Genomic DNA, 25201 nt, shown 5'->3' with positions numbered 1-25201 from the left:
TGTGGGTTTTAGTTTGCAGTTAACATGTTTCGAACCTTGCCACCCTCCTCCAATCCAACGGGAGCAGAGTTTGATCCAGAAGAAGATGAACCAACATTAGAAGCAGCCTGGCCTCATCTGCAGGTACTGGACTTGGCACCAACCCAGATAGGATGGTGTGTGCTGTGTGTGTGGTGGCCCAGGGCCTCTCTAGCTGCTGACCAATGGCTTCTCATCTAAAGTGCTCTGGTCTGAGAATGTTTCAGTGGAGTTGAGAGAGTGGGGAGGCAAGGAAAGGGGGAGAAGAGAAAGAAAGTGAGTGATTGGTTAATTGGCTGATCTTAATAGAACCATTACACAAGCTACTGAGATGGAGACTTATTTGTGTGTAGCCTCAGTGATGATTCTAACTTCACTGATCGCATTGAATTCAGGTTTTTGGCCTAGTTAGGGTTTCTGTTGCTGTGATTAGAGACCATGACCAAAGCAAGTTGGAGAGGAAAGGGTTTATTTGGCATATGCTTCCACATCACTGTTCATTATCAGAGGAAGTCAGGACAGGAACTCAACACAAGGCAGGAACCTGGAGGCAGGAGCTGATGCAGAGGCCGTGGAGGAGTGCTGCTTACTGACTTGCTCCCCGTGGCTTGCTCAGCTTGCTTTCTTATAGAACCCAGGACCACCAGCCCAGGGATGGCCCCACCCACAATGGCCCTTCATAAGAAAATGCGCTTGCTCACAGCCCAGTCTTAATGGAAGCAGTTTCTCAATCAATGACCACAGCTTGTGTCAAGTTCACACAAAAGTAGCCAACCCAGGTTTAGAGCATTTCCCAGGTGTGTCCCCAGTTTTCAGTACCTGGGTTTGACCTATTCCCCTGTGTATCCCGGGCTCCTTGCTAACAAATGATTTTTCCCAACATACCTATAAGTTGTGAGGTCCACTGGTTATGAGGCCAGCACAAGCAGAACACTTGCATATGTCCTTGGTGAAGAGGGGAAAAAAGAAGTGAGAAATCTGGGAAGGAGCCAGATGGTCCACCCTCAAGGCATCTGGCTTCCACATAGCTCATAACAGACCATCCATGCTGTCCAGCCAACTATGCTATGTTTATTTACAAAGGGAACCACAGTGGTTGCAGTTCAGTGTCTGTTTTTGTGTTCCTCTCCCAGGCAGTTCTAAAAGTCTTGTCCACTTAGAGCTCCTTGATGCACATGACAAACTGCAGCCTCAGCCTGCAAGCCTGGTCACGGTCCCAGGTTAGCAGCCGAGTGCCATGGGGAACATTATGTGCCACTTCAGAAGTAGTCTGTGGTCCTCACTAAATAAAAGAATTCCATCTGCAGTTGTAATTACGCTAAACCACAGAATTCAGCATTAATTTTTGAATGCATATGGGTTTTTTAAGTCTAGTGTTTTCAAGCAAATAAATACTGAATTAGAGGTATTCTTAATCCACCTAATTAATCCATGTAATTTGACTCCGTTGTTTTTTTTTTTCTTCCTAGCTTGTTTATGAATTTTTCTTAAGATTTTTAGAGTCTCCAGATTTCCAGCCCAATATAGCAAAGAAATATATTGATCAGAAGTTTGTATTACAGGTAAGTTTCCAGCGGGGTGCTCCTTAGTAGCCTCAGGACAGAGTGGCCACCGTCACTAAGTGCTGTTTTTCTCTTAAGCTTCTAGAGCTCTTTGACAGCGAGGATCCTCGGGAGAGAGATTTTCTAAAAACTACCCTTCACAGAATCTATGGGAAGTTCTTAGGCCTGCGTGCTTACATCAGGAAACAGATAAATAATATATTTTATAGGTAAGTCCCCGTGTGGTTGCCACCTACCCTCAGTGCTATCACATCAAAGACAAGGTAGGAGCCTGAGCAGTGTGCAGTCATGTGCTAGTGACCCCACCACGCCACCACCCGAGTGCCAGCTTGCCTCCTGGCCCGCTCCGTGCTTCCCTCCCCAGTGCTGTACCGCACACCTACCCTTGCTCGGCCTATAGAATCATCCAGTGGCTCTGAATGTGGATGAGCTGGTTCTGCCCATTCACTGGCTTGTTACCCTATTATTCCTGGTCAGTCACAGGAAGACAGGAAGGAGGAGGACGGAAAGAAGTGGTCAGCCTTTGCCTGGGAAGATCTGTGAATTAGACGAGCAGTTTAAATGGTACAGGCTAGCCAGGCACAGAGAGGGGAGCCTGGGCAGCAGGCAGAGCAGGACAGCTTTCCTGTGTGTACCCAGACCTGTCCCATCAGCCCCTAGCTCAGAAAGGACACATCAGAAGCCTCCAGACTGTGGCTCCTGATGTCTTACTCTGACCCAGCCCTCTCTCCCACCCTTGTCTCATCTCTAGCCAGGTCTGTGATTCTTAAGATCTAATATCCCAGGTGAGCATGCAGGTACACGGCTATGATCCCAGGGCTGGGGCGGCCACAGCTCAAGCCAGCTTCATCTCCGTAGAGGTCCAAGCCAGCCAGGGCTGTGTTCACATGGTTCATGCCACTGTGCCTGTGTGTGCTTCTAGGCTCTGCCCACTCCCAGGCCGTGCAGCCATGTGTCATCCCAGGCTGTCCTGCTGCCCTCAAACCTTCTTCCCTAAGAAATCCACATGAGTTGGCATGGCTCCTACTCCTTGGTGGCACCAGCTTTGTGTGCAGCCCACAGTGATACAGAGTGGGAGCTGATGGAAGTCGTGTAGCTCTTTTATGGGACGGTCTCATGTAGCCCTGGCTAGCCTGTAACTCACCAGACGAGGATGGCTTCAATCTCACAGAGTTCCTTCTGCTCCTGCTTCTGCTAGGACTCAGGGTGTGTGTCCCCCTGCCCAGCCCAGGTTGTGTAGCTCCTTACTGTCAGTACCTGGAAGGCTTACTCAGTGAGCAGGCTATTCTAGGATTGCTGGCTCCCAGGTTAGCTTTCTGCTTCCAGACATCGGATTCCAGAAGCGCCTAAAGCTAACAAATCTTAGCAGTGATGGAGATATAATATCTACCTGATACAAAGTAAATCAGTTTCACACAGTCTAGCTGTGGAGCCAGGGCCTCCTTATGTCTGGAGACAGGACATGAGCTGTCAGCCATTCATGGCAATATGCTGGCCTACCTGACCCTTGCTTCCCCACAGTGACTGGAAGCGGCCAAGAAGGGGAGTTGAGACAGTGGGACTGAGCAGCTGTGGGACCGCTGGCCATCTGGGCCTGGTGTGTCCCTGCAGTTGAGTCCTTTGCCTGATGGCATACTTGATGTTGGGGCCCTCGCCATGTGGCCTCCCTTTGAGCCCTCTCTTTCCAGGTTCCCCATAATACAAACTGTTTCTGTAATGGAGCCCAGCCCAGCCCAGCCTTCACCATAGTCAGAGTGATGTCAGCACCTACATATTCAGCTCCTGGTTTTCACTTCCTCACAGTCACTCAGCTGATGTCATTTTCTACACAGAATGGGTACAACATATCCCAGTCTCTTAGCTCTGAGATCCAGACTTTGCCTGTAGTGTTTTGTTTCCCTGAGACTAGTGGTTTTGATCAGACAGCAGAACCACAGAACTGATGAGCACCTGCACTGTGGAAGTGCTTCCTGCCTCATAGCGCGTGCCTTGACTGTGGAACCACTCAGCTGCTCGCTCAGGCTACATACACGTGACTCAGTTCTGTTCTCACAGAAGGCCGAGTGCTGCGGTATGGTATTTTTGTGTCTCCTCCCTTAGGTCATCTTTTCTATAATTATCTTGATATACACAGTCAAAAGCAAGCATATTGCTTAGAATCCCTAATTGGCCTGGATTTTTTATTGTTGTTTCATGTGAAGAGCAGCTTTCCCAGATCATGGAAATGCAGTGCTGTGCATACACTAAAAAATTTGAATATTTTTATTCAACATGATACTATAGTAGAATATTACACACTTGATTTGTGTGGCAAGTCATAGTTGGAATGCAGGAATAGCCAGGGACTTGCGCCTCCAGTCCCAGCTGCTCAGGACATTATGGCAGAGGATCCTATGAGCCTAATACTTACATGCCAGCTTGGACAGCATAAAGGGAACCTGTCTCCATTTTTTTTTTCTTAAAATTGTTTTAGTCATAGTTAACCTAAAAATATTACATGGTATCCAGGTGTGGTGGCTCACACCTTTAATCCCAGCACTTGGGAGGCAGAGGCAGGGGGATGGCTATGAGTTCAAGGCCAGCCTGGTCTCCAAGACAACCAAGGCTACACAGAGAAAGCCTGTCTCAAAAAAAAAGAAAAGAAAAGAAAAACGCATATCCTTACCTTCCATGTCTGTGTGTGTGAGGAGTAACTGAACAGAATAGTTGAGTACCTTGTTTGCGCTTGCGCATATACACATGTGCAGGTGTGAATCTGAGTGACCCTGACATTGTAAGCTGCGGGGGCGGAGAGCTCTGTGTCAGAGGCTCTCAGCCTGCACCTGTGTCTTGTAAGAAGATGCAGTTTTGAACAGCTCGGTTCAACTTCCTGAAACGTTAGGCTGCACTTCCTACTTGTAACTTCTCACTGAGTCAGTTTGCTAATGTGAGCAAACAGTGATTCCAGCACAGGCCTTGGTGCGGGCCAGCCAGGCCAGGGAGCAGCCAGGCCTTCTCGTGCTGCCCCGCCCGGTGCTGTGGCGTAAGTCAGCACCTGTTACTCCTCTCAGTTACAGCCTTGACCTGGGCTCAGCAGAACTGCCCAGGCGTGTCCTGGGTTGCTTCTCACTGCTGTGCGTCTCTATCCACCTGGCCTCTCCGGTCATGCTTGGGGCCTTGTAGTTTTGTTGTTTGTTTTGTTTTAGGTTTTTGTAGCCTGAACTAACCTTGAACTGCCACTAATTCTCCTGCCTCCACCTCCAGTGTTGGAATCATAGGCATGAGCTACCTCTTCTGGCTTCAGTGCAACTTCGGTGAGCACTAACTACCTCCAGGACGGGACCAGGAGAAGCTGTCAGTCTCCTAAGGGATTAGCCCTGACTTAGTGCCACTCACCTTCCACCCTCGGTGTTGTCAAGGCAAGCCTCAGGACAGGGCAGCCCCACCCAGGCAGGGCAGTAGATCCCCTCTGTGTTCAGGGTGCAGCACACAGCATAGGGGAGACTGCTCTTAGTAGCCGTTCCAGCCCAGGTTCACATCAGTCTGCCTTTTGCTGAAGGGTGAGAAGTCTGAATGGTCTGCTTGGCTTCCCAGACTGTCTCCTCTGGGGAGGCAGAGCTAGTCCCCTTTCTTTTTCTTGCACATTTAAAAGTGCTTAGAACTAAGAAGCACTCATAAAATGACAGTAATGTGGAAAAGCCACGTGGCTTACAGTGACCACCATTCCTACAATAACAATAAGAGGTTGAAAAGCAAGGCCTGGGGTCCCCTGTGAAGGTGCTGCCCAGCTGCAGAGTTACGGCCATCCTTTAACTACTTCAGATAAAATATGTGGAGAAGAGGCGCCCGTCAGGCTGAGTTTCAGGTAGATCACTTTCTGCACTGCTGTGCCAGCTCTGCTCTCTGTGGCAGGGTGTAGGAAGAGGTCGTCGGGAAGCAAGTGGACACGCACCCTGATAACTACAGCCATTCCTCTGCCAATACCCTGGCAGCCATGGCGTGGAAACGCCCCGTGTGTTGCCTGGCCCACCACCCTGTCTCACCTGTATTCACAGACTGTTCTCCCTCCTCTGTGTACTCCACCTTGATGAGCCTGTCAGAGGCCTCCTTGGAGAGCAGTCAGGGAGGCCCGGCTATCTGAGAATACAGAGAGGTCTGTATTCTGTATACTGTCCCTGACTCCATCCGGTCTGGATACTTAACTCTTTAGCACCTTTAGGCCACGAGCCATTTGTGACACAGGACACTGGGGTTTGGGCAGGAACTTCAGGAAGAAACTTGTAGGGAATGCTCACTCTCTGGTGGGCAGGAGCCTCTCCCACCGTCAGGTGTCCTGAATGTGCTGTCCTGCTGTAGACCACCAGCTGCCAAGTAGCTAGGCTTGGTTTCCATGGACTCCTGGATTGGACATTCTCATGGTCCCTGTTCTTGTCCCCAGTTCACTAAGCAGATGCGTTAAGCGGCACACAGATGCCAGGCTTGGTCTTAGCACCAGGAACATATTCACAGGAAGTCCTTGTCCCCGTCTGGAGGGAGACAAGCTGACACAGAGAGTGGGTGCATGAGTGTCAGTCATGATGGATAGAGACCGCACAGAGAAGTGGACTGCACTTGGGGCGCTGGCTCAGTGTTCGTAGGGAGGAACAACACGGTGTTAAGAGAGGGGCTTCCTGCCGTGGCAGGGAAGGCATTAGAGGCTCTAAGACTGAGTAAGGCATCGCCTTATGTTGAAGTGCTGCCAAGGAACTGGATAGGACAGAAGGCTGCATAGAGGTAAACAGCAGTGTAGACTGGATGTGATGAAACTGCTGGTTGAAACACAGCACATTCCGTATTGGCTTCTTGGATACTTGGAATTTTTCAGAATAAAATATTGGGAGAAGTTTGAGCTACAAAGGCTACCTGCCCTTCAGGTATCCCGTTGCCGGGCTTTGAGGACTTGGTGGACCCTGGAGCACGCCTGAGCAGCTGTCCCTGCATGGTGTGGGTGCTGCAGCCTCCCTCTCGTCTCCGCCCGCACCCTCTGTTTCCTTGTGCACAGTGCTATAGTCTTTCCAGCATTTACTCAGGGTCCAATACTGATGACACGTTATATGTTTCAGGTTTATTTATGAGACAGAGCATCACAATGGCATAGCAGAATTACTGGAAATACTGGGAAGGTAAGTTCCTGTCACAGGGCAGTGAGTGGCTGAAGCTGGAGTTGACACCAGAAAGATCTAGCTCACTGCTTCTGACCCCTGCCAGAGCGCAGCGTGACTTAAGCCAGGTGCACGCCTTTAATCCCAGCATGCGTGAGGCAGAGGCAGGTGAATCTCTGTTGGTTTGAGGGCAAATTTGTCTACAAAATGGGCTTCAGGACAGCCAAGACTGTTTCACATAGAAACCCTGTCTCAAAAACTAAAAACCAAAATAGAAACAAACAAACCAAAAGGTTGATATTACAAGATTATTTAAAGAATAGAAAACATATTTGAGGTATTGAGTAAATGCAAATATTTTATATATTTATTAATTTTAACTATGTATAAATGTGTGGCTGGTGCCTGTGGAGGCCAGACATGTCAGATCTCCTGAAACTGGAGTTTGAGATGGTTCTGAGCTGCCATGTGGGTGCTGGGAATTGAACCTGGGTCCTCTGGAAGAACAGCCAGTGCTCATAACCACTGAGCCATCTCTCCAGGCCTAAATGCTAATATTTTTAATTGCTTCAATTTGTTGACTTTTCATATGTATAGTATAATTCAATTTTTATTATTTTAAGCTGAGTAAAGACTTTACTTGCTGTCATTAAAAGCAACAGCAACAAAAGTAGCACTATAGCAGTAATGTAAGATTCCCTGAGCACAGTTTCCCAAAGCTAAGCCTGGACAAGGCTTCTCTCCATCACCTCTAGGGAAATCCCTGTGCATTGGCAGCTGAAAGTTTCAAGTTGCCCTGAAGTGAAGATGCCCAATCTGTATGTGTACACAAACTGTTGTCTGGTGGGTCTGGTCCCTCACAACTTGCTGCTTTAGATGTGAGACTTGAGAAAGTGCAGGACCTAGGACAGGTCTGTCCCTCAGAGCGTGGCTTACCTTAGTACATCTTGGGCAAGTCCTTTCTATCAATGGGAAGCTCAGTTTCCCTCCTGGTGTTGCCCTGTGTCATGTGTTGGGAGCGGTGTGAGCTGTGTTAAGTGTAACTCTCACCACAGTGTCCTTCCAACCCTTCCTCCAGCACAGGGTCCCCCTGCAGATGTGCACCCCACCCACAGTGAGAGCAGGACTCCATTTCTCTAGTTGTCTATAGCTCTGAGAAGCATTTGTTCACTTTACCTAACCAGAAAGCCACGTAGAGAAGCCAGTTAATGTTCAGTTTGGAGGTCCTTCCGTGACACGCCTTTCCTACAGAATGAGCACACCCGCTCTGCACTGGCAGGGTAGGGGAGGCAGGAGGGGGGGATCGGGACACTAGAAAAACGATCTGGAATTACCAGAGTGTGAGGCCCTGGAGCTGGGTCCCCCCAAACTATGTAATCCCCTCCTATTTCAGGAAGGACTCTGCTTCCTGTAGCTCCTGCAGCCCAGATGCTTCCTTCTGTACTGTGACTTGTGGCCCATGGCGGGGGGGGGAATGGCTGTGCTCCCCGGAAGGCCTTGTTGTTGTTGTTGTTTCATGCTGAAAGCAAAAGCTGAAAGAAGAACAAGATAGCTGATTAGTCTGGAGTGTGTGAATACGCAACTGCACTCTCTCTTGCAGTATAATCAATGGGTTTGCCTTACCGCTAAAGGAGGAGCACAAGATTTTCCTGCTGAAGGTGTTGCTGCCCTTGCACAAAGTGAAGTCCCTGAGTGTCTATCACCCCCAGGTGAGGCTGTGAGCGAGGGCGGCATCCAGGCAGAGAGGGTCCTTTTAAGAGAGTTGGAAGAGGTGGGGAGGTGGCTCTGTTGTTTAAACACTTGCCATCAGGTGTGAGGACCAGAGCTGAGATCCACAGAACTCACGTAAATGGCAGATAGAAGTGGCAGCCCACCTGTGCTCCCAACCGCAGAAGGTAGAGGCAGGATCCCAGGAGCAAGCTGGCCAACTAGACTAGCCAGTGTAGCTAGTGCCTGGCTTAGCGGGAGAAAAATCGCCTCAGTGATACACAGTGGAGAGCCAGTGAACAACCAGTGTCAGCTTATGGCTTCTGCATGCGTTCATACATGTGTAAATTTGTATCCACACATCCACAACACCACACACATTTATGCATAGAAATTCTGAGAAATCTCTGGAATATGTACAAAAAAGAGAGGGCCCAGCTTTGAAAAGAGGCCAGTGGCATGCTACGACAACTTGTAGATGCTAACTGCAGGACTCACTGGAACCTCAGTCAGTTGCTGGCTCCTGACTTCGTCGCATTTGTTTGTATTTGGATCTGCTCTCCCATATAGAACTTGAGCCATGCTGAGTCTCAAAGGGGTGACCACCCTCAGTTGCAGCCTATAATCCCTTACTCTTGGCCTCCTGTTCCAATGGATTCTTTACTACTATAGACACTACATGCCCGTGGTGCAGACTCACCCATACATATAAACAAAATAACAAAATATGGCCAGGTGGTGGTGGCACACGCCTTTAATCCTAGCACTTGGGAGACAGAGGCAGGAGGATTGCTGTGAGTTTGAAGCCAGCCTGGTCTACAAAGTGAGTCTAGGACAGCCAAGGCTAACACAGAGAAACCCTGTCTCAAAAAAAACAAAATAAAACAAAACAAAAACAAAATATGTTAAAGTTTTTAATTGCGGGCTGGAGAGATGGCTCAGTGGTTAAGAGCACTAGCCGCTCTTCCAGAGGACCCAGGTTCAATTCCCAGCACCGCATAGCAGCTCACAACTGTCTGTAACTCAAGTTCCAGGGGATCAAACTCTCAAAAATGCAGACAAAATGCCAATGTATATAAAACAAAAATAAATAAACAACTTATTTACAACTTTTATTTGCCCCCCAACATGGGGGGGGGTGCACACACACACACACACACACACACTGTGTGGAAGGGCTGTGGTTGTAGTAAGAGAGTACTTGCTTGTCCTGGGCAAGGCTTTAGGTTCTGTCCCCACACTACAAGAAAACACTTGGTTAATTTGATGCTGCTGTTGATCTGAACGATGTCTCCTGGTTTTTATGGTCCTCAGGATGAGGTATAGCTATGAAATCTGTTGCAAATCTATAGTGAAAGAATTATCCAATGAGCATCATTCATAGGTGCTTCCCTGAGTACCACTCAGAGCTGGTACAGGTGGTATGTGGAGCAGCCACATTAGGCGTTTCCCAGAGGACGGGGTTTAGTGGTTAGCTTAGAAGGGCACTGCCATGCCGAAGTGACTTGCTGACGCTCTCTCTCCCCTCCTTTCAGCTGGCGTACTGTGTTGTGCAGTTTCTAGAGAAGGACAGCACCCTCACTGAACCAGTAAGTGAGCCCTGGCGTGGGCTGTGCCCCTCCCTGAGCAACCGTTAAGCCTTTTACCATGTTCCTTATGAGCAGCGTTGTCGTCTGCAGCAGCCACACTGATGGTGATGGAGGGTCAGCGCACTCCTGGGCTGGAGGCGTAAGCATGGTAGTTTAGCTACAAGTCCCATTACTGTAGTGATGGCTTTATGTAAAAAGCTTGCCATCTAGTCTCACACAGCTCGCCAATCCTCGGAACATGGCACAGAGCAGCTGTGCCTACCAGCTGCCCTCCACATTTGACAGCATGTGTCCTGGCCCAGCCACAGGTATTACAGCAAGAGTATTATAAGTCACTTGTACTCAAGAGGCTGGTCTGTTTGTTTGTTATAGTATTTTGTATCCGTTCGGCCTACAAAGCGAATAAATGACACAGGGAGACTGAAACATACTTTAAAGCTGCCAGCACTTCGCCGGGCAGAGTCTGACCTGATTCTAATCTACTTGTAAACTAGACAAACTACTCTAAACCTTATAACATACATATATTCCAAGCACTTGCCGCTATGACCCCTGGGCCGGTCCATGTCAAGTTCCCACTGTCCTCCAACCCTCAAAAAACCTCCTCCCTCTCCAACCATCAAACTTTTCTCCTCTGCTCCAGGAAGTCCCGCCTTCCACTTCCTGTCCTTCCGCCCAGCTGATTGGCTAAACAGCACTTTATTGACGGTTGATACATTCACTTAGCATTCCTCCATATTTGTTTTTAAAATTTTTTTGCTGGGTATGGGTATGGTGGCACAATCTGTAATCCCAGCACTCAGGGAGGCAGAAGGCAGGCTGATCTCTGTGAGTTCGACGCCAGCCTGGTTGACAAAGCAAGTCCAGGAGAGGCATGGCTGCGCAGAGAAACCCTGTCTTGAAACAAAAAAGATTAATTTTTTTATTCATTACATATAAATGTTCTGCCTGCACACCAGAAGAGGGCACTATATCTCATTACAGATGGTTGTGAGCCACCATGTGGTTGCTGGGAATTGAACTCAGGACCTCTGAAAGAGCAGGCAGTGCTCTTAACCTCTCAGCCATCTCTCCAGCCCCTCAAGAAGTGTTTTCTTTTTGTTGTTGTTGTTGTTGTTTGTTTGTTTTGTCCTAGAAGTTTGTTCTAAGCTAGTGTCATTGTTTTACAGTCATGAACAGCAAAAGAATACTGTCTTTTCATTTGGATTTTTGATTGGGGGTATTTTATCTTTATTAATTTTTAAGAAATTAATTCCTGGCACCTCCACTAAAAATCAGTCAGTAAATGTAGCCATGGTCAGCAATACAGTTCTGCTGGATGCCAGCTATGTGTGAGCATTTGAATTCCGTTTCTAAAGATAACCTAAGCTACAGTTCATGGCCCAAACAGTCCATCCATTTATGGTGTACAGTTAAGCCAGGCACAGTGGCTCAGGAGGCTGCGGCAGTAGGTTACCAGGAGTTTGGGTTCTCCTGGGCTATGTAGCAAGACCCAACCAATTTCAGAGGAAGGAAAGCCAGGCTGGAAAGGCAGCTCAGTGGTTAAGAGTACTTGTTACTCTTTCAGAGGCTCCCAGAACTCAGCTGACTGTAACTGCAGCTCCAGGGGCTCAGAACCCTCTTCTGGCCTCTGCAGGCATCCACGTGGCCTGGTCTCTCAGGGCCCTCCCCCACCCTCCACACCACCACAAATAATTGACTTTTTTAAAGAAAAGGCCCAGCCTTTTCAGTCATTCCTTTCTGGAAAAGTACAGAGGGATGAACCTTGAGTGTGTCTCACTAATGCCTTAGGCGCTTCTTAGTCCAGCCAAGCTGACAGTGGGAGTTGCCCGTCACAAGGTTCCACTTATAGGTCTGCAGTCTATAAAGGGCATTTGCTGACCCTGTAATTGATAGTTTTCATGCACTCCAAAGTGTCCTGGGCACATTAGACATATTTACTATTTACTTTGTTGCCAGCATAGAGGCCGACGGGAGATATTACACAAGTGTGTCTGCTCTCACCTGCCTGTCTCCTTCAGCTGATGGAGTGTCCCACGTGTCTTGGCAGCCAGTGCTTTGCTCCTAGATAGACCAGGACAAGCCCCCCAGGACTCAAGGCAGGGCCGCTGACGAGCTTCCCCCATCCTCATGCAGGGCCTTCTGCAGAGCCCTGCCCCCTCACACAAAGCCTAGAAAGCTGGGCAATGCTCACCATACTTGCAAAGATGTGGGAAAAGTCCAGTGTGAACCTGGTTCGGAAATTGTGGCTTTTCCAGCGAATCAGTCCAGATTGGTGGTGCTGGGCACCTCCTGCATGAATAAAACCCGCTGACAGCTGGAAGGCCACAGGGGCTCACAGTGACACCTCCTGCATGTCAACAGTGCCTCTGATTCACAGTAAACACTAAAGAAGTGCCTGGTGGGTAATGCTGAGCTAATAGGCAAGTCGTTAACTAATGCACTTTAGAAATGTGTTCTTTTAGGCTGCCTGTGGTGGCACACACCTTTAATCCCAGTACTCAGGAGGCAAAGGCAGGTGGATCTCTAATTTTGAGGCTAGCCTGGTCTACAGAGTGAGTTCCAGGACAGCCAGGGCTACACAGGGAAGCCCTGTCTCAAAAAAACTAAATATATATGATACATAAAGTTTTAAAATTAAAGTTTAAACAGTATGAACTATTTGTTTATTTCTTTGTCTTAAAGAATTTCTTTCTGTACGTCATCAAGGTAGCTCAGTGGATAAAGGTTTTTGATGCTAAGACTGACAATATGGGTTCAATTCGTGGGGCCCATATGGTGAAAGGAAAGAACAAGTCCCTGCAGGCTGTCTTCTGACAGCCACATGCACAAGCACACAGAAAATAAACAAGGGTGGAAAAAAGAATTTCCTTTTATAAATGAAGTCGTAGGGTAGGTTTTATGACGTGTATTGTTTAACCTGGGGTGTTAAAGAGGAGCTCTGATGCCTTCAAATCCAGGCCACAAGCCTGACTCCCAGTAGGCATAGTCTGTGGCTAGCATCCCTGTGTGAAATCTTTAGGCCAAGGAGTGTTCTCTGTAGACCAACTTGGTTTTATAAGTTGTGTTGAGGTTTCTCAAATCCTCAGCCAACAGGAAACTCAGACTAGATCCCAGAATAAGGATTTCCTTTTCCATTTCTCTTTAATTCTTCATCTTTCTATCTTGCCTCGCAGACAAGGCCTCACAGCTGCTTCAGAGGGCCAAGTTGTACTTGTTTGGATGTGTATGCAGGTGTGTGTGTGCGCGCGAGCGCAGGTGTGTGCACAGGTGTGTGCCCACATGTGCCTGTTGGTGTTGATTGTATGTTTTAGAACTTGATAGATAAACTCTTAAACTGTAATCATCACTAAATCAAATCCAGCGTTTTCTGCTGGTGTAATTTGGTTAAGAAGTATAGAAGGAGCAAATGTTGTTGTTGTTCTGGGGTTTGGTTTGGTTTGGTTTTCAAGACAGGGTTTCTCTGTGTAGCCCTGGCTGTCCTGGACACACTTTGTAGACCAGGCTGGCCTGGAACTCAGAGATCTGCCCGCCTCTGCCTCCTGAGTGCTGGGATTAAAGGCGTGCCCCACCACACCCTGTACAGGAGCAGTTTTTTAAGTTGCCCAACAAGCACTCTTTATAGCAGTCTGACTTAGGCAAAGACAGTAGCGTGCAGTAGCCACAGACTAGGAGAGACTGTGATCTCATAAATCGACTCCCTGAGCCTCAGACTAAGCAGCACTGCTCCAGTCATGGCCGCGGCTCCACGTGCTGCCTCGTGCCCTGCTCTGCCAGCACTCATTGTCTAGCTCTGAGGAACCACACAGCCTTACGAACCCAGCTCGGGTCCAGCGCCTACACTGGATACGAGCTTACATCTACTGCCCTTTTGATATTTTAACAAAGTTGGAAACGTGTGTGTGTGTGTGTGTGTGTGAGAGAGAGAGAGAGAGAGAGAGAGAGAGAGAGAGAGAGAGAGAGAGAGAGAGAGATCAGTTAAATTGAGGAATGGATTGTGCATACACAGGAATGTTGCTAACAGTATCAGAACTGGCTACTTCCACACTAGAACATGGTCTGCATTATTGGTCTTCTGATGATCCGAGGGGGTGGACCACATTAAAGTCTATAAAACTAGACTTTTAATGAGGGAAAAGGCGTGGTGATGTTCATTCTCAGCATCACCTCATGTGTCACTTCACAGGAGGGGTGTCTATTGGAAACGCAGACAGCTTACTCTAGGGCAGCTGTTCTCAACCTTCCTAAGGTGCAACCCTTTAACACACTTCCTCATGTTGTGGTGACCCCAACCATAAAATTATTCTGTTGCTACTTCATAACTATAATTTTGCCACTGTTATAAAAATATCTGATATTTGACCCCCAAAGGTTTTGAGACGCGCAGGTTGAGAACCACTGTTGTCAAGTGTTTTGGCATCTCGCGGGCATCACTTTGTGTGCTGTTATGTTTTGTAGGTGGTAATGGCACTTCTCAAATACTGGCCAAAGACTCACAGTCCAAAAGAAGTAATGTTCTTAAATGAATTAGAAGAAATTTTAGATGTAATTGAACCATCAGAATTTGTGAAGATCATGGAGCCTCTTTTTCGACAGCTAGCCAAATGTGTTTCCAGCCCTCACTTCCAGGTATGTGGGTTTGGGTGGCCGGGCAGGCGCTCATCAAAATGAAGTTCTCAGGGTGAAGCTGCTGTGCTCTGGTTCTGCTGTGATCTAAGGCTGTTGTTTGTTTGTTTGTCTTTTAACTTAACATACACTTCAAAATTAGATGCCAAAGTTTTAGTTGGGCAGAATGACTCCTTCCTATAATCCCAGTTCTTAGGAAGTTAAGGCAGGAGGATTGCTACAAACTGAGACCAGCCTGGGCAATAGGGAGACCCTGTATCCAAAAATAAAATATAATTTTAGTTGTGGGTAGCTTTTTTTTGGCCCCTATCCTCATCACTGAAAACCTCTTTCTTAGCAAGTACATTGAGCTATCTAAATCAATGAATAACTCCAGAGTAAAAACCTTTAACTCTGAAAGTCTCTTCCCAAATAGTTTTTCCTTTCTGACATGTAAATTTGTGCCTCTTTACGTATTTTTTAAATTAGTATTTCTGCCGAGCGGTGGTGGCACACACCTTTAATCCTAGCACTGGAGAGGCAGAGGCAGTGGTATATCTGTGGAGGACACCCAGGGCTATACAGAGAAACCCATCTTAGAAAGAAACGATTTTCTGGTTTTCCTTGCCAGCACACTCTCATCTGGGAGGCTGGTATCTGCCGCTCACTTTCTCCTCTCACGTTCTCCAGCCGCCTTGGTGGCGTCCCCTCTAGGGAGTCCTCCTGCTGTGCAGCTGACGCACAATAAGCATGGGAAAGATGCAGAGGTTGGCAGACTCTTGGGCTCCAGGGAGCTGGTGTTCCTGGAAGTTGTGACTGCTTAGCCACCGTGAAACTGAGCACCCCGGGCTGCAGGAAGGGACCAAGAGTCCCAAGAGCCTTGGGCCTCAGCATTGAGCCCTTCCACAAAGAGCCTATCCAGAGCTGCGAAGGAAGTCATTGGGACCAGCAAAACCTAGACAAGAAGGCCTGGGGACAAGGCCATGTTTGACTGCTGAGAAGGAAGCTCTAGACCAGGCCTTCCCTCCTCCCCAGAAACCATTGACTATGGAACAAATACTCTACTCCCAAGCATGAGACCCCTCCCCTTGCGTTACTGTTAGGGGGGTGGTCCAGAAAGCCTCCTGTGTTGGTTTGAATGAGAAAGGCTTCCATAGGCTCAGTAGGTGGAACTATTTTGGGAAGGTTCCAGAAGTGTGTCTGTGCTGGAGGACGTGTCAAGGCTTGAAGGTTTCTGAAGCCCAGGCCTGGCCCAGTCTTCCTCTCTGCCTTCTGGCTGTCTCACCATGTGAGCTCTCAGCTAGTGCTCCAACACTGTGCCTGCCTGCCTGCTGCCATGCTCCCTGCCACAGGGATCATGGACTCTAACTTTCTAGAGCTGGGAGCCTCTAATCAGGTGCTTTTTTTTATATGTTGCCTTGGTTGTGATGAGTCTTTACAGCAGTAGTTACAGAAAAGTAACTAAGACTCCCCCTCCCCTCAGAACAATACAGGCTAGAGCCCTGTTACTTAGTTGCTGGACCCGAATGTGAAGATAAGACCCTTTGGTCACAGGAGTTAGAGAAGTCAAGCTGGAAGTGAACTGGAAGCTTCTTTGATTGTCAGTTCCCATAGTGCTGCAGGTGCTAGGCAGGCTACAATACCTACTCAGCCAGCAAGATATGCCCAATGGGACAACAGTGGCGAGAATGTCTCAGGGGAGAACCAGCAGCTGTCAGGTGGAATTGAAAGCCTGCCCAGTTAGAGGGCTCTCACGCTAACCCAACCCAGAGGCTAGACCCTGGGGTCAGTTTGTAAATGGCTCGTAAATACTGACCCTTATATCCTTAGATTAACACAACACACTCCCCTCCTTCAAAGAAGCTGCTTTTTGCTGTGAACAGAGGCTAACACAAAACCACAATTGACCAAAGTGCAGAGAAAAGTGACTAGAGTGCTCTCTGTCATATCTCTACCATACTGTCTTCCCCCAAGGTTCAGGGAAAGTCACAGAAGAGATGCAAAGACTGTAGGAGCCAGGGTCAGGGAAGGCTGCTACAAAACAGCATGTGCTGGACATAACGCTTACGGGTGGCTACACAAGACCAGTGTAGCCAGTATTGCAGTATAGGTGGGGGTGTGGCTCACAAGGCCCTACTTGTGGTTGAAAAGTTGCATGTTGTCAACGCTGGTGGAGTCAGCTTGGTTTTGTCTGCTTGTTTTCTCTGTGTAGCCCTGCCTTGTCTAGTACCTGCCTGACCTCAAACTCACAGAGATCCACCTGCCTCTGCCTCCTTAGTGCTGAGATTAAGGGTGTGCACACCACCACCCGGCTTTATTTATTTATTTATTTACTTACTTACTTATTTATTCATACAGTAATTGGCCTGCGTGTGAGCAGAGGGCACCTGATTTCATTGTAGATGGTTGTGAGCCACCGTGTGGTTGCTGGGAATCGAACTCAGGACCTTTGGAAGAACAGCTAGTGTTCTTAACCTCTGAGCCATCTCTCCAGCCCTGAATCAGCTTTCTTAAGGAGTATAGCCCATAGTAGAGTGTTGCTGCTACAGTGCAAAGCCTCATACTCATGTGAATGTGGGCAACACCAGTTGAATTCCATAGGCTGTGTGTGTCTCTGTGTGTGTGTGTGTGTGTGTGTGTGTGTGTGTGTGTGTATGCGCACATGCGTGTTCTATTGATAGCTTTATATACATGTGTGTATATATATATATGCTCATGATAGCCTCCTTTTTCAGTCTTTTTTTTTTTTAGACAGGTTCTTGCTTTGTAGCCCAAACTGACCTCAAACTCATGACCCTCCTTTCTCAGATTTTCAAGTGCTAAGCTCACTGGTACACACTGCCGTGTGTGATAGTTAACAGAACTTCAAGCCACCAGTGGGGAGAGTCTGCAAGGCTTTGGCCTTGTTTAATGGAGCACAAGTGAGTGATCAGGACCTGCTCTCCCCACGTGGGCCTTTCCTTCCGTGACCCAGGAGCATAGCGTACAGGGACACCAAGAGAGACTGTTCCTGAGACACAGACACCTCTGATGGGTGTCTGTGACTAAAGGATTGCAAGGTTTGACCACCCTGACTTTCCCATTGTAACCAGCCCGGCATCACTCACTGCCAAGACACCTCACTCTCTCTTATAGGAGCCTAACCCATAAGTCCAGTCTCCATTTCTACTTTCCTGATAGACCCAGACCAATACCAAGTACATTCTAGAATCTTCCAGATATCTGTGACTAGCTCTTTGTTAATATTTAATTTTTCTATGCTTTTTTTTTTTTTTTTTTCGAGACAGGGTTTCTCTGTGTAGCCTTGACTGTCCTGGACTCACTTTGTAGACCAGGCTGGCCTCGAACTCACAGCGATCCACCTGCCTCTGCCTTTAACTTTCTCATTGCCTGGCCATCTTGGTAGCCTCTCTTCATGGAGGTTGTCTTGCACCTAAGGCCAGAGATGACTGCAGAGGAGGCAACATCTTTGGAGTCATCAACTCTCTACTCCAAAGTTGTTACAGAAAGTGGAAAGAAAGGGCCAGCAATCCAGCTCAGTAGATACAGGGGCCTGCTGCCAGGTTGGACGATCTGAGTTGGATCTTGGGATCTGCATGGTGGAGAGAACCAACTCCCCAGCGTTGTCCTCTGACTTACACACACTCACACACACACTGTTGTGTGCATGTGCACCCCTGCCACAGGCACACACAAAATAAGCTATCATTTTTTAAAAGATAAGTTGAAGCTGGGTGTGGTGGTGCACACCTTTAAGCCCAGCACTCAGGAGGCAGAGGCAGGTGGATCACTGTGAGTTCCAGGCCAGCCTAGTGTACAAAGTGAGTCCAGGACAGCCTGGACAGAGAATCTCTTGTCTTGAAAAACAAAAACAAAACAAACAAAAAAGATAAGTTGAAAGTATATATGGGTAGAATGGTGGTGCGAGCAGGCAGGACAAAGTGAAGTCGCACATCCTTGTCAAGGCCCCGGCCGAGGAAATCTGAAATGGAATGCTTGCTACACTGCATTGGTCAGAGCTAGCACCTGGTAGGATTCCTGAGCTGGGGACAGAGTACACAAATGCTGAGCTCACGGGCTGCGACTGAGCCAGGGCATGACGTTGGAAGCATGCCAGAGAGAAGTAAACTGCCAGAGCTTGTTTAAAACAACTGAGAGCACTAGTTAACCCCAGATCTGAGGCAGGAGGATCACAAGCTCCAGGCCAGTATGGCTACTGTTTCTCAAGAGAAAAACAAGTAAAGCATTTGTGTTAAAAACTAAAACAAGCAGGTGTGGTGGTGCACGCCTGTAATCCCAGCACTCAGGAGAGAGAGGCAGGCAGATCTCTGTGAGTTCGAGGCCAGCCTGGTCTACAAAGCGGGTCCAGGTCAGCCAAGGCTACACAGAGAAACTCTATCTCGAAGAAACAAAAACCCTAAAATTAGCCAGATGTGGTGGTACACAACTTTAATCCCAGTACTTGGGAGGCAGAAACAGGTGGATCTCTGTGAGTTTGAGGCCAGCCTGATCTACAAAGTGAGTCCAGGATAGCCAGGGTTACACCAAGAAGCCCTGTCTCAGGAGGAAAAAAAATAAGCTAAAGCCAATGAGGCTTGAAATATTCTATCTCCCACTCTTAATGCATTCAGTATGCAGAACTCACATGAGAGTGGGAGAAGGGCACTGAATCTGAGTGGGCCTCTCCCCCCCCCCCATACACATCATAGCTCAGGTTCACATGTGTGCACACACAGTAAACTAAGCTACAGGGCCAGCAAGATGGCTCAGCAGGTGAAGGTGCTTGCCACCAAACCCCACAGTGAGCTTGATCCCTAGGACCCACATGGTGAAAGAAGAGAACCAACTCCTTCACATTGTCCTCAGGGCCACAAAGGTCTGCAGTATCACAGACATTTATGTATGTATGACACAAAATAAATAAATGTAATTCTGTAAAAATAAATAAATAAAATACAGGTAAAGCCGGGCGTGGTGGCGCACGCCTTTAATCCCAGCACTCGGGAGGCAGAGACTGGTGGATCTCTGTGAGTTCGAGGCCAGCCTGGTCTACAAAGTGAGTCCAGGACAGCCAAGGCAACACAGACCCTGTCTCGAAAAACCAAAAATAAATAAATAAATAAAATAAAATACAGGTAAGACATTGGCCAGGCATGATGGCACACCCCTGTAATTCCCATACTTGGGGGCTATGGTATAGGGGGTTATAAAGTCTAGACTGAACTGTATAGTCCCCCCCCCAAAAAAAAGGCAAAAATGAAAACAGAGGGTCTTGAACTCTTAAACAAGAATTACCTGTCATTAGTGGTGATGGTGCACACCTTTATTTCTAGCACAGGAAAGGCTCAGGCAAGAGACAGCATGAGCAATAGTGAGACATCCTGAAATTGTGTGTGAGCATTTGATTTACATATGTTTATTTTAATGGACATGGATGGAGACAAGTGTGTAACACAGTGTGTGTGTGGAGGAGTTGGCTGTCTTACACCATGTGGGTTCCAGACATCAAACTAAGGTCATTAGGCTTGGTCACAAGTACCTTTACCCTCAGCTGTCTCACTGCCCCCCCTCCTTTTTTAAAGCACATGTTTGTGGGTTTTTTTATGCCCTTTTCTTACCCATTTACAAAGCTTACCCCTCCTCACTTTCTCTGAAGAACTATCCTGGCTCCTGAACCCTCCACAGCTGCCTCCTGCCCCACCCGTTCACTCTAGGCTTCTGGGGGCAGAGCTATGGTCCCACCCTGCTCTGCGTTTCTGAGGGTGGCCCCCACTCCGCCACACTCTGGCTGTGCCCATGGAGGAGCATGTCTGAAACAGGGAAGACTGTTCCCTAGAGCTGGTGGTTCTTCAGCTCGTCTGTGAAGGACAGCAGTCAGGGTGGAGGCATGGACAGCTGCACACTGGATGCAGGGATGTGTTGTTCTAATTGAAAATCCTTGATGGTTCTATTTTATCGGTAAAGACTCAGGAGCCAGATGCTGGGGTGAAAACCTGCTAGCTCAGAGAGGCAGAGAGAGCACCCAGCTGAGCTTCCTACTCTGCTCACATCCCAAAGGAGGAGGCCCAAAAGGGTCACTAGCTCAGCTGGTGGGAAAGGCCAGGAGGGAAAGGCCAAAAACTCCAAGGCCAAAGGCTTGCTAGCTCAAAGGCCAAGGAGCTGAGGAGCTCAAGAGCTAGAGAGCTAAGTGTCATGCTAAAATCCCAAGCTAAAGAAGCCTAAAGCTAAAATCTCCAAGGAGCCCTTCTGCTTCTACACGCTGTCTTAAACACCCCTCAACTCAAAGTCCCTCCTACTCTTCAGTCCTTGTCAGCTGGTTTCTTGCTCCACTGCTTGACCTAGGGATAACTTTATTAAATCCTGTGTGCAGATAGCTCTTGGATTAAAGATGTGTTAGGCTCAACCACTAGAAACGGGTTTGCAGTTCAGTCTCAGGGGTCACAATGGGATCAATGGCAGACTTTTACAGTTTACAGTCTCAGGGATCACAGTGGGAGCAAATACCCTACAGTGGGGATGTGAGTGCATAGCCTAGCTTTTCAGCTCCTTAGTTCACCCAAAGCAAGGGCCAGCTCACAGGCCCTGAGATGTGGCTCTGCAGCCTTCGGAAGTCCTGTCCCTCCAAGCTGTTGTTGCTCTCAGGATCTCCCACACAGGGTCTGCCTTGGATACAGCCCCCATGCTTACAGACACAACCTCTTGCCAGAGCAGCCTTTGTCATTTCTAAAAGATCACTTATCATCTTTGTTCTCTGCTTCAGCCCCTGCTAAGTGGAGCACAAGCCAGGAGCCTAGCTAATGCGGCCGAGTGGGGAAGGATGGGCCTGAAGAGGTGGCACTGCGGGAGGGGAGCAGGGCTAGAGACAGGAGGGCCCCTGCCAGCCTGCTGCTTAAATTGGGGAGCTCCAAGTTCAGTGCAAGGCCCTGTCTCAAAAAATAGAATGGAGAGCGGTTTAAGAAGACACCCAGTAGCCTGGCGAGGTGGCACACTCTTGTAATCCCAGCCCTGGGGAGGCAGAGGCAGCCTGGGCTACAAACCTAGTCCAGGACAGCCACGGCTACACAGAGAAACCCTGTCGCAGAAAACCAAAAAAAAGAAAGAAAGAAAGAAAAGATTAAAGGAAGACGCCCAGGGTCAATGTCTGGCCTCTCCATTTATGTGTGTACACGTACACGTGTGTACACTACGGATTCATGCATGCATGCACACACGTTATTTTTTTGACTTTGCGTCGGCATCCAGCCTGGGTTCTCATGTGAACGGTCATTGAGTAAATGGAGACACGAACGACAGTGTTGACTTCTTGATATGTACGCTGTCTTTTGTTCTTCATCAACTGTTCTTCAGTGTCACAGTCTAGACTGTTTAGAATTGATGGAAGTGATTGTAATGGTCTGATCCACTGTAACTTACTCTATTCATAAGTTTACCAGTAAGAATGTTTGCCTCATCTTTGTTCAGATCACCAACATTTCTGCACTTCTGTCTTTCAGGTGGCAGAGCGGGCGCTATATTACTGGAACAATGAATACATTATGAGTTTAATCAGTGACAATGCAGCGAAGATTCTGCCCATCATGTTTCCATCCTTGTACCGCAACTCAAAGACCCACTGGAACAAGTAGGCACCACAGGCCATCGCTTCCTGGTCACTTTCACATACCACACGCCTCGCTGCCAGTGCAGTTAGAGTTGAAATCTAAACTTACCACCAGCTTTTGACATGTACATGAGTTGCTTTGGCACTTTGGTTTGGTTTGGTTTGGTTTGGTTTTAGGATTTTTCTCTGTGTAGCCCTCCCTGGCTGTCCTGAGACTCACTCTGTAAACCAGGCTGGCCTCAAACTCTGAGATCCTCCTGCCTCTGCCTCCTGGGTGCCGGGATTAAAGGTGTGCGCCCAGCTCTTGGTGACTTTTTAAATTAAGCAGCAATGTTGATGGATTGTCTCTGTGGCCTGCCGTTTAGGCTCCTTACCCCATGGCAAGCCAGCGCAGAGCCCTGTGTGTCTGCACCATCTTCCTGCTGGCCTCAGCAGTAGTGCCTTCCAGCCCTCTCCTGGAGCCTCCACAGGAGCAGAGGAGTTTGAAGGAACACAGTGGACACAGCAGTTCTTAAGTGGCCCTTCAAGTCCCACAGTACACCAAGGGAGGCCGTCCATTAAACTCCACGGCCACGCTGCTGTGGACACTACTTAGAGAGAGAGAGAGAGAGAGAGAGAGAGAGAGAGAGAGAGAGAGAGAGAGAGAGAGAGAGAGAGAGAGAGAGAGAGAACAGGTGCCGAAATGGCCTGAGGAATGAGGAGTGTTCAGGCCCCTCCCGTTCTCTTCATTCATGGGGAAAGGAAATCAGTTCACCAGTTGAAAGCTCTCTGATGTCTTGCAAGGACCTCCACATGGCTGCCAGATGTGTTGGATGCTGAGCTTAACACTCAGCTTTAGCCAAATGTGGATGCCAGAGCTTTCCTCTTCTGTTACTGACATCTGAATAACTTACCCATAATTCTTTTCAGGAGTCCACATTTTCTATTCAGTCTCTAGGCAAAGTGGCTTTGGCTGCTGTTACCTAGGAAAGTGAACCCCCCAGCCTGGCAGGTGCCTGTAAGCCCTGACTCAAGAACAGACTGAGTCAGAACTAGTGGATTATATTAGAATCTAGCGAGGTTGTTGCAGGGAAATAAGGAAGAGCGGGGCTTAGGGTGGAGGAGGATGTGACCGGAGGCAGGGGCAGGAAGAGAAGGGTCCAGTGCTGATGTTTAACCCCGACGTTCGCTCTGCAGGACAATACACGGCTTGATATACAATGCCCTGAAGCTCTTCATGGAGATGAACCAAAAACTCTTCGATGACTGTACCCAGCAGTTCAAAGCCGAGAAGCTGAAGTAAGTGGCCCCGTGCAGGTGACAGGGTGGGTCATTGTCTTCCACTCTCCTGACTACTCTACCTCCACTGTCTGCTCTACAGAGTTATTCTTCATTTTGAACTTTTACAGAAACCCTGTTCTGCTCTGGTCTGTGAGGCAGGTTAAAGGTTGGTGGTGGCCTATCACCAAAAAGCATGTGTCCGAAACTGGGGTCCTCGCCCTTGGCTGGCTGGGCTGGCTTTGCCTTTTTCAGAGCACTGTTTCTGTGCATGTGAGGACTTAAGAGGCTGTGTCTCTCCAGGGATTGCCTGGATGTCAAGGTGCTCTGTCTCTACGCTGAGCACATAGTCATATGATTGATTACTTGTCTGGGGGCTGGCAGCATGGTGCAGTGGGTAAAGGCACTTGCTTCACAAGTCTGATGGCCTAAGCTCAGAACCTGTGAAAATAGAAGGGAAGGATGGACTCCACAGAGTTGTCCTCGGACCTCCTCCCTCACGCCATATCATCTACCTACACGCACCCACATAATAATAGATTTTATTTATTTTACTTTTTAGACCAGGCATGGCAACACAAGTCCATAACCCCAACTCCAGAGGCTGAGGCAGGAGGAGTACTACAGGTTCAAGGCCAGCCTTGGCTATATAGTGAGACCTTGTCTTTTTGAAGAAACAGGGGGAAAAAAATCACTTCCTAACCCAGTGTGAGCCATTGGCAGATTTTATTCTTTGCTTGCTGCTTAAAGGTGGCTACGGTAGACAAGGCTACAGCATGTTTGTTTAGCCAACCACCGTTTCCTTTAATTTTTTTTTTTTAGACAATATGCAATTTTTGGCTGCATATCAGGCTCTATTTTGGTTCCTGGTAATACAGCAGTGAATGTAACAACTGTCCTTGCCATAATAGGGCAGGTAGAGTAAAATCTAGATGCATGTTAGCAATGCACAGTGTAGCAGGGCCACAGAGAGCTGTGCCAGGCCTCAGCCCTCAAGGGCAGAGTGCATTGTTGAATGATTACTAATATTTAATATTGAACTTTTATTCAAAATCAGCAGATACTCCTTAACCAGCTTTATACCAAATAACCACACAGAGAGACCAGGATCTACTTAATGAGCCTAGAGCATAGTGCTGCACAATAACTACTCCATCCTAAACCTCCATGCTAGTCTAGTTTCCTCCCATTCTGTTTTCCCACTTATATTTGCTTTCAAATCAACTACTAGGCCCAGGTCGTTTTCCTTGATGTTTCCCGGTCTTCTCCTCATGGCCCCATCCTCTCCTTCCTCCTTTTTCTCCTCCCCTCACTCAATCAGGATGTCCCACCCCGTTCTCTGTTATTGCTCAGTATTGGCTAGTTTGTTTTATTGACAACACAGAGAACAAGGTGCACTCTGGACACAGAGCTAAAGTTAGTGTCATGTAAGTATCTAAGAATCTGCCTCTTGGATGTTGCCTCCTCCATTCCTACAGAGTCATGGTGTTCCAAAAGTTGCCTGTGATGGTGCATTTTAAGGGTTAAACAAAAAATAAAGGCCCAAACTCAGTGTCTGTTATGATGGACTCAGAAGCAACCCTGGTCTGCCTTGGAATATTGTCATGCCTGGGCTGCTGGCTGTGGCCTCTGCAGACCTGCCTACCAGTGGGTATGAAGCAGGCAGTCAGCTAGGCCAGGGCATTGCCGGGGATGCTGGGGCAGGGGAAGGGGGATTATGTTTTAAAGTCTTATTACTGTTTT

The 25201-nt window shown here is 48.1% G+C and overlaps 1 protein-coding gene across 10 annotated transcripts in view; it reads left to right on the top strand.

The window, feature by feature from the left end:
- PPP2R5C (protein phosphatase 2 regulatory subunit B'gamma) overlaps positions 1-25201 on the top strand; it is a 128366-nt gene that overhangs the window by 89996 nt on the left and 13169 nt on the right. For all 10 annotated transcript variants that reach the window (XM_084793487.1, XM_084793491.1, XM_084793493.1 and 7 more), the window contains 9 exons: positions 13-123; positions 1488-1580; positions 1659-1789; positions 6662-6721; positions 8301-8409; positions 9943-9996; positions 14455-14625; positions 22095-22222; positions 23378-23479. In XM_084793487.1, the coding sequence (XP_084649613.1) occupies positions 13-123; positions 1488-1580; positions 1659-1789; positions 6662-6721; positions 8301-8409; positions 9943-9996; positions 14455-14625; positions 22095-22222; positions 23378-23479 (959 nt within the window). The remainder of the gene's footprint in view (positions 1-12; positions 124-1487; positions 1581-1658; positions 1790-6661; positions 6722-8300; positions 8410-9942; positions 9997-14454; positions 14626-22094; positions 22223-23377; positions 23480-25201) is intronic.

The sequence above is a fragment of the Acomys minous genome (genome assembly GCF_964271855.1).
Source record: "Acomys minous genome assembly, chromosome: 8".
NCBI classification, from domain to species: Eukaryota; Metazoa; Chordata; class Mammalia; order Rodentia; family Muridae; genus Acomys; species Acomys minous.
The sequence above is the reverse complement of the archived record's forward strand: the minus strand, read 5'-3'. Positions and strand labels throughout refer to the sequence as shown.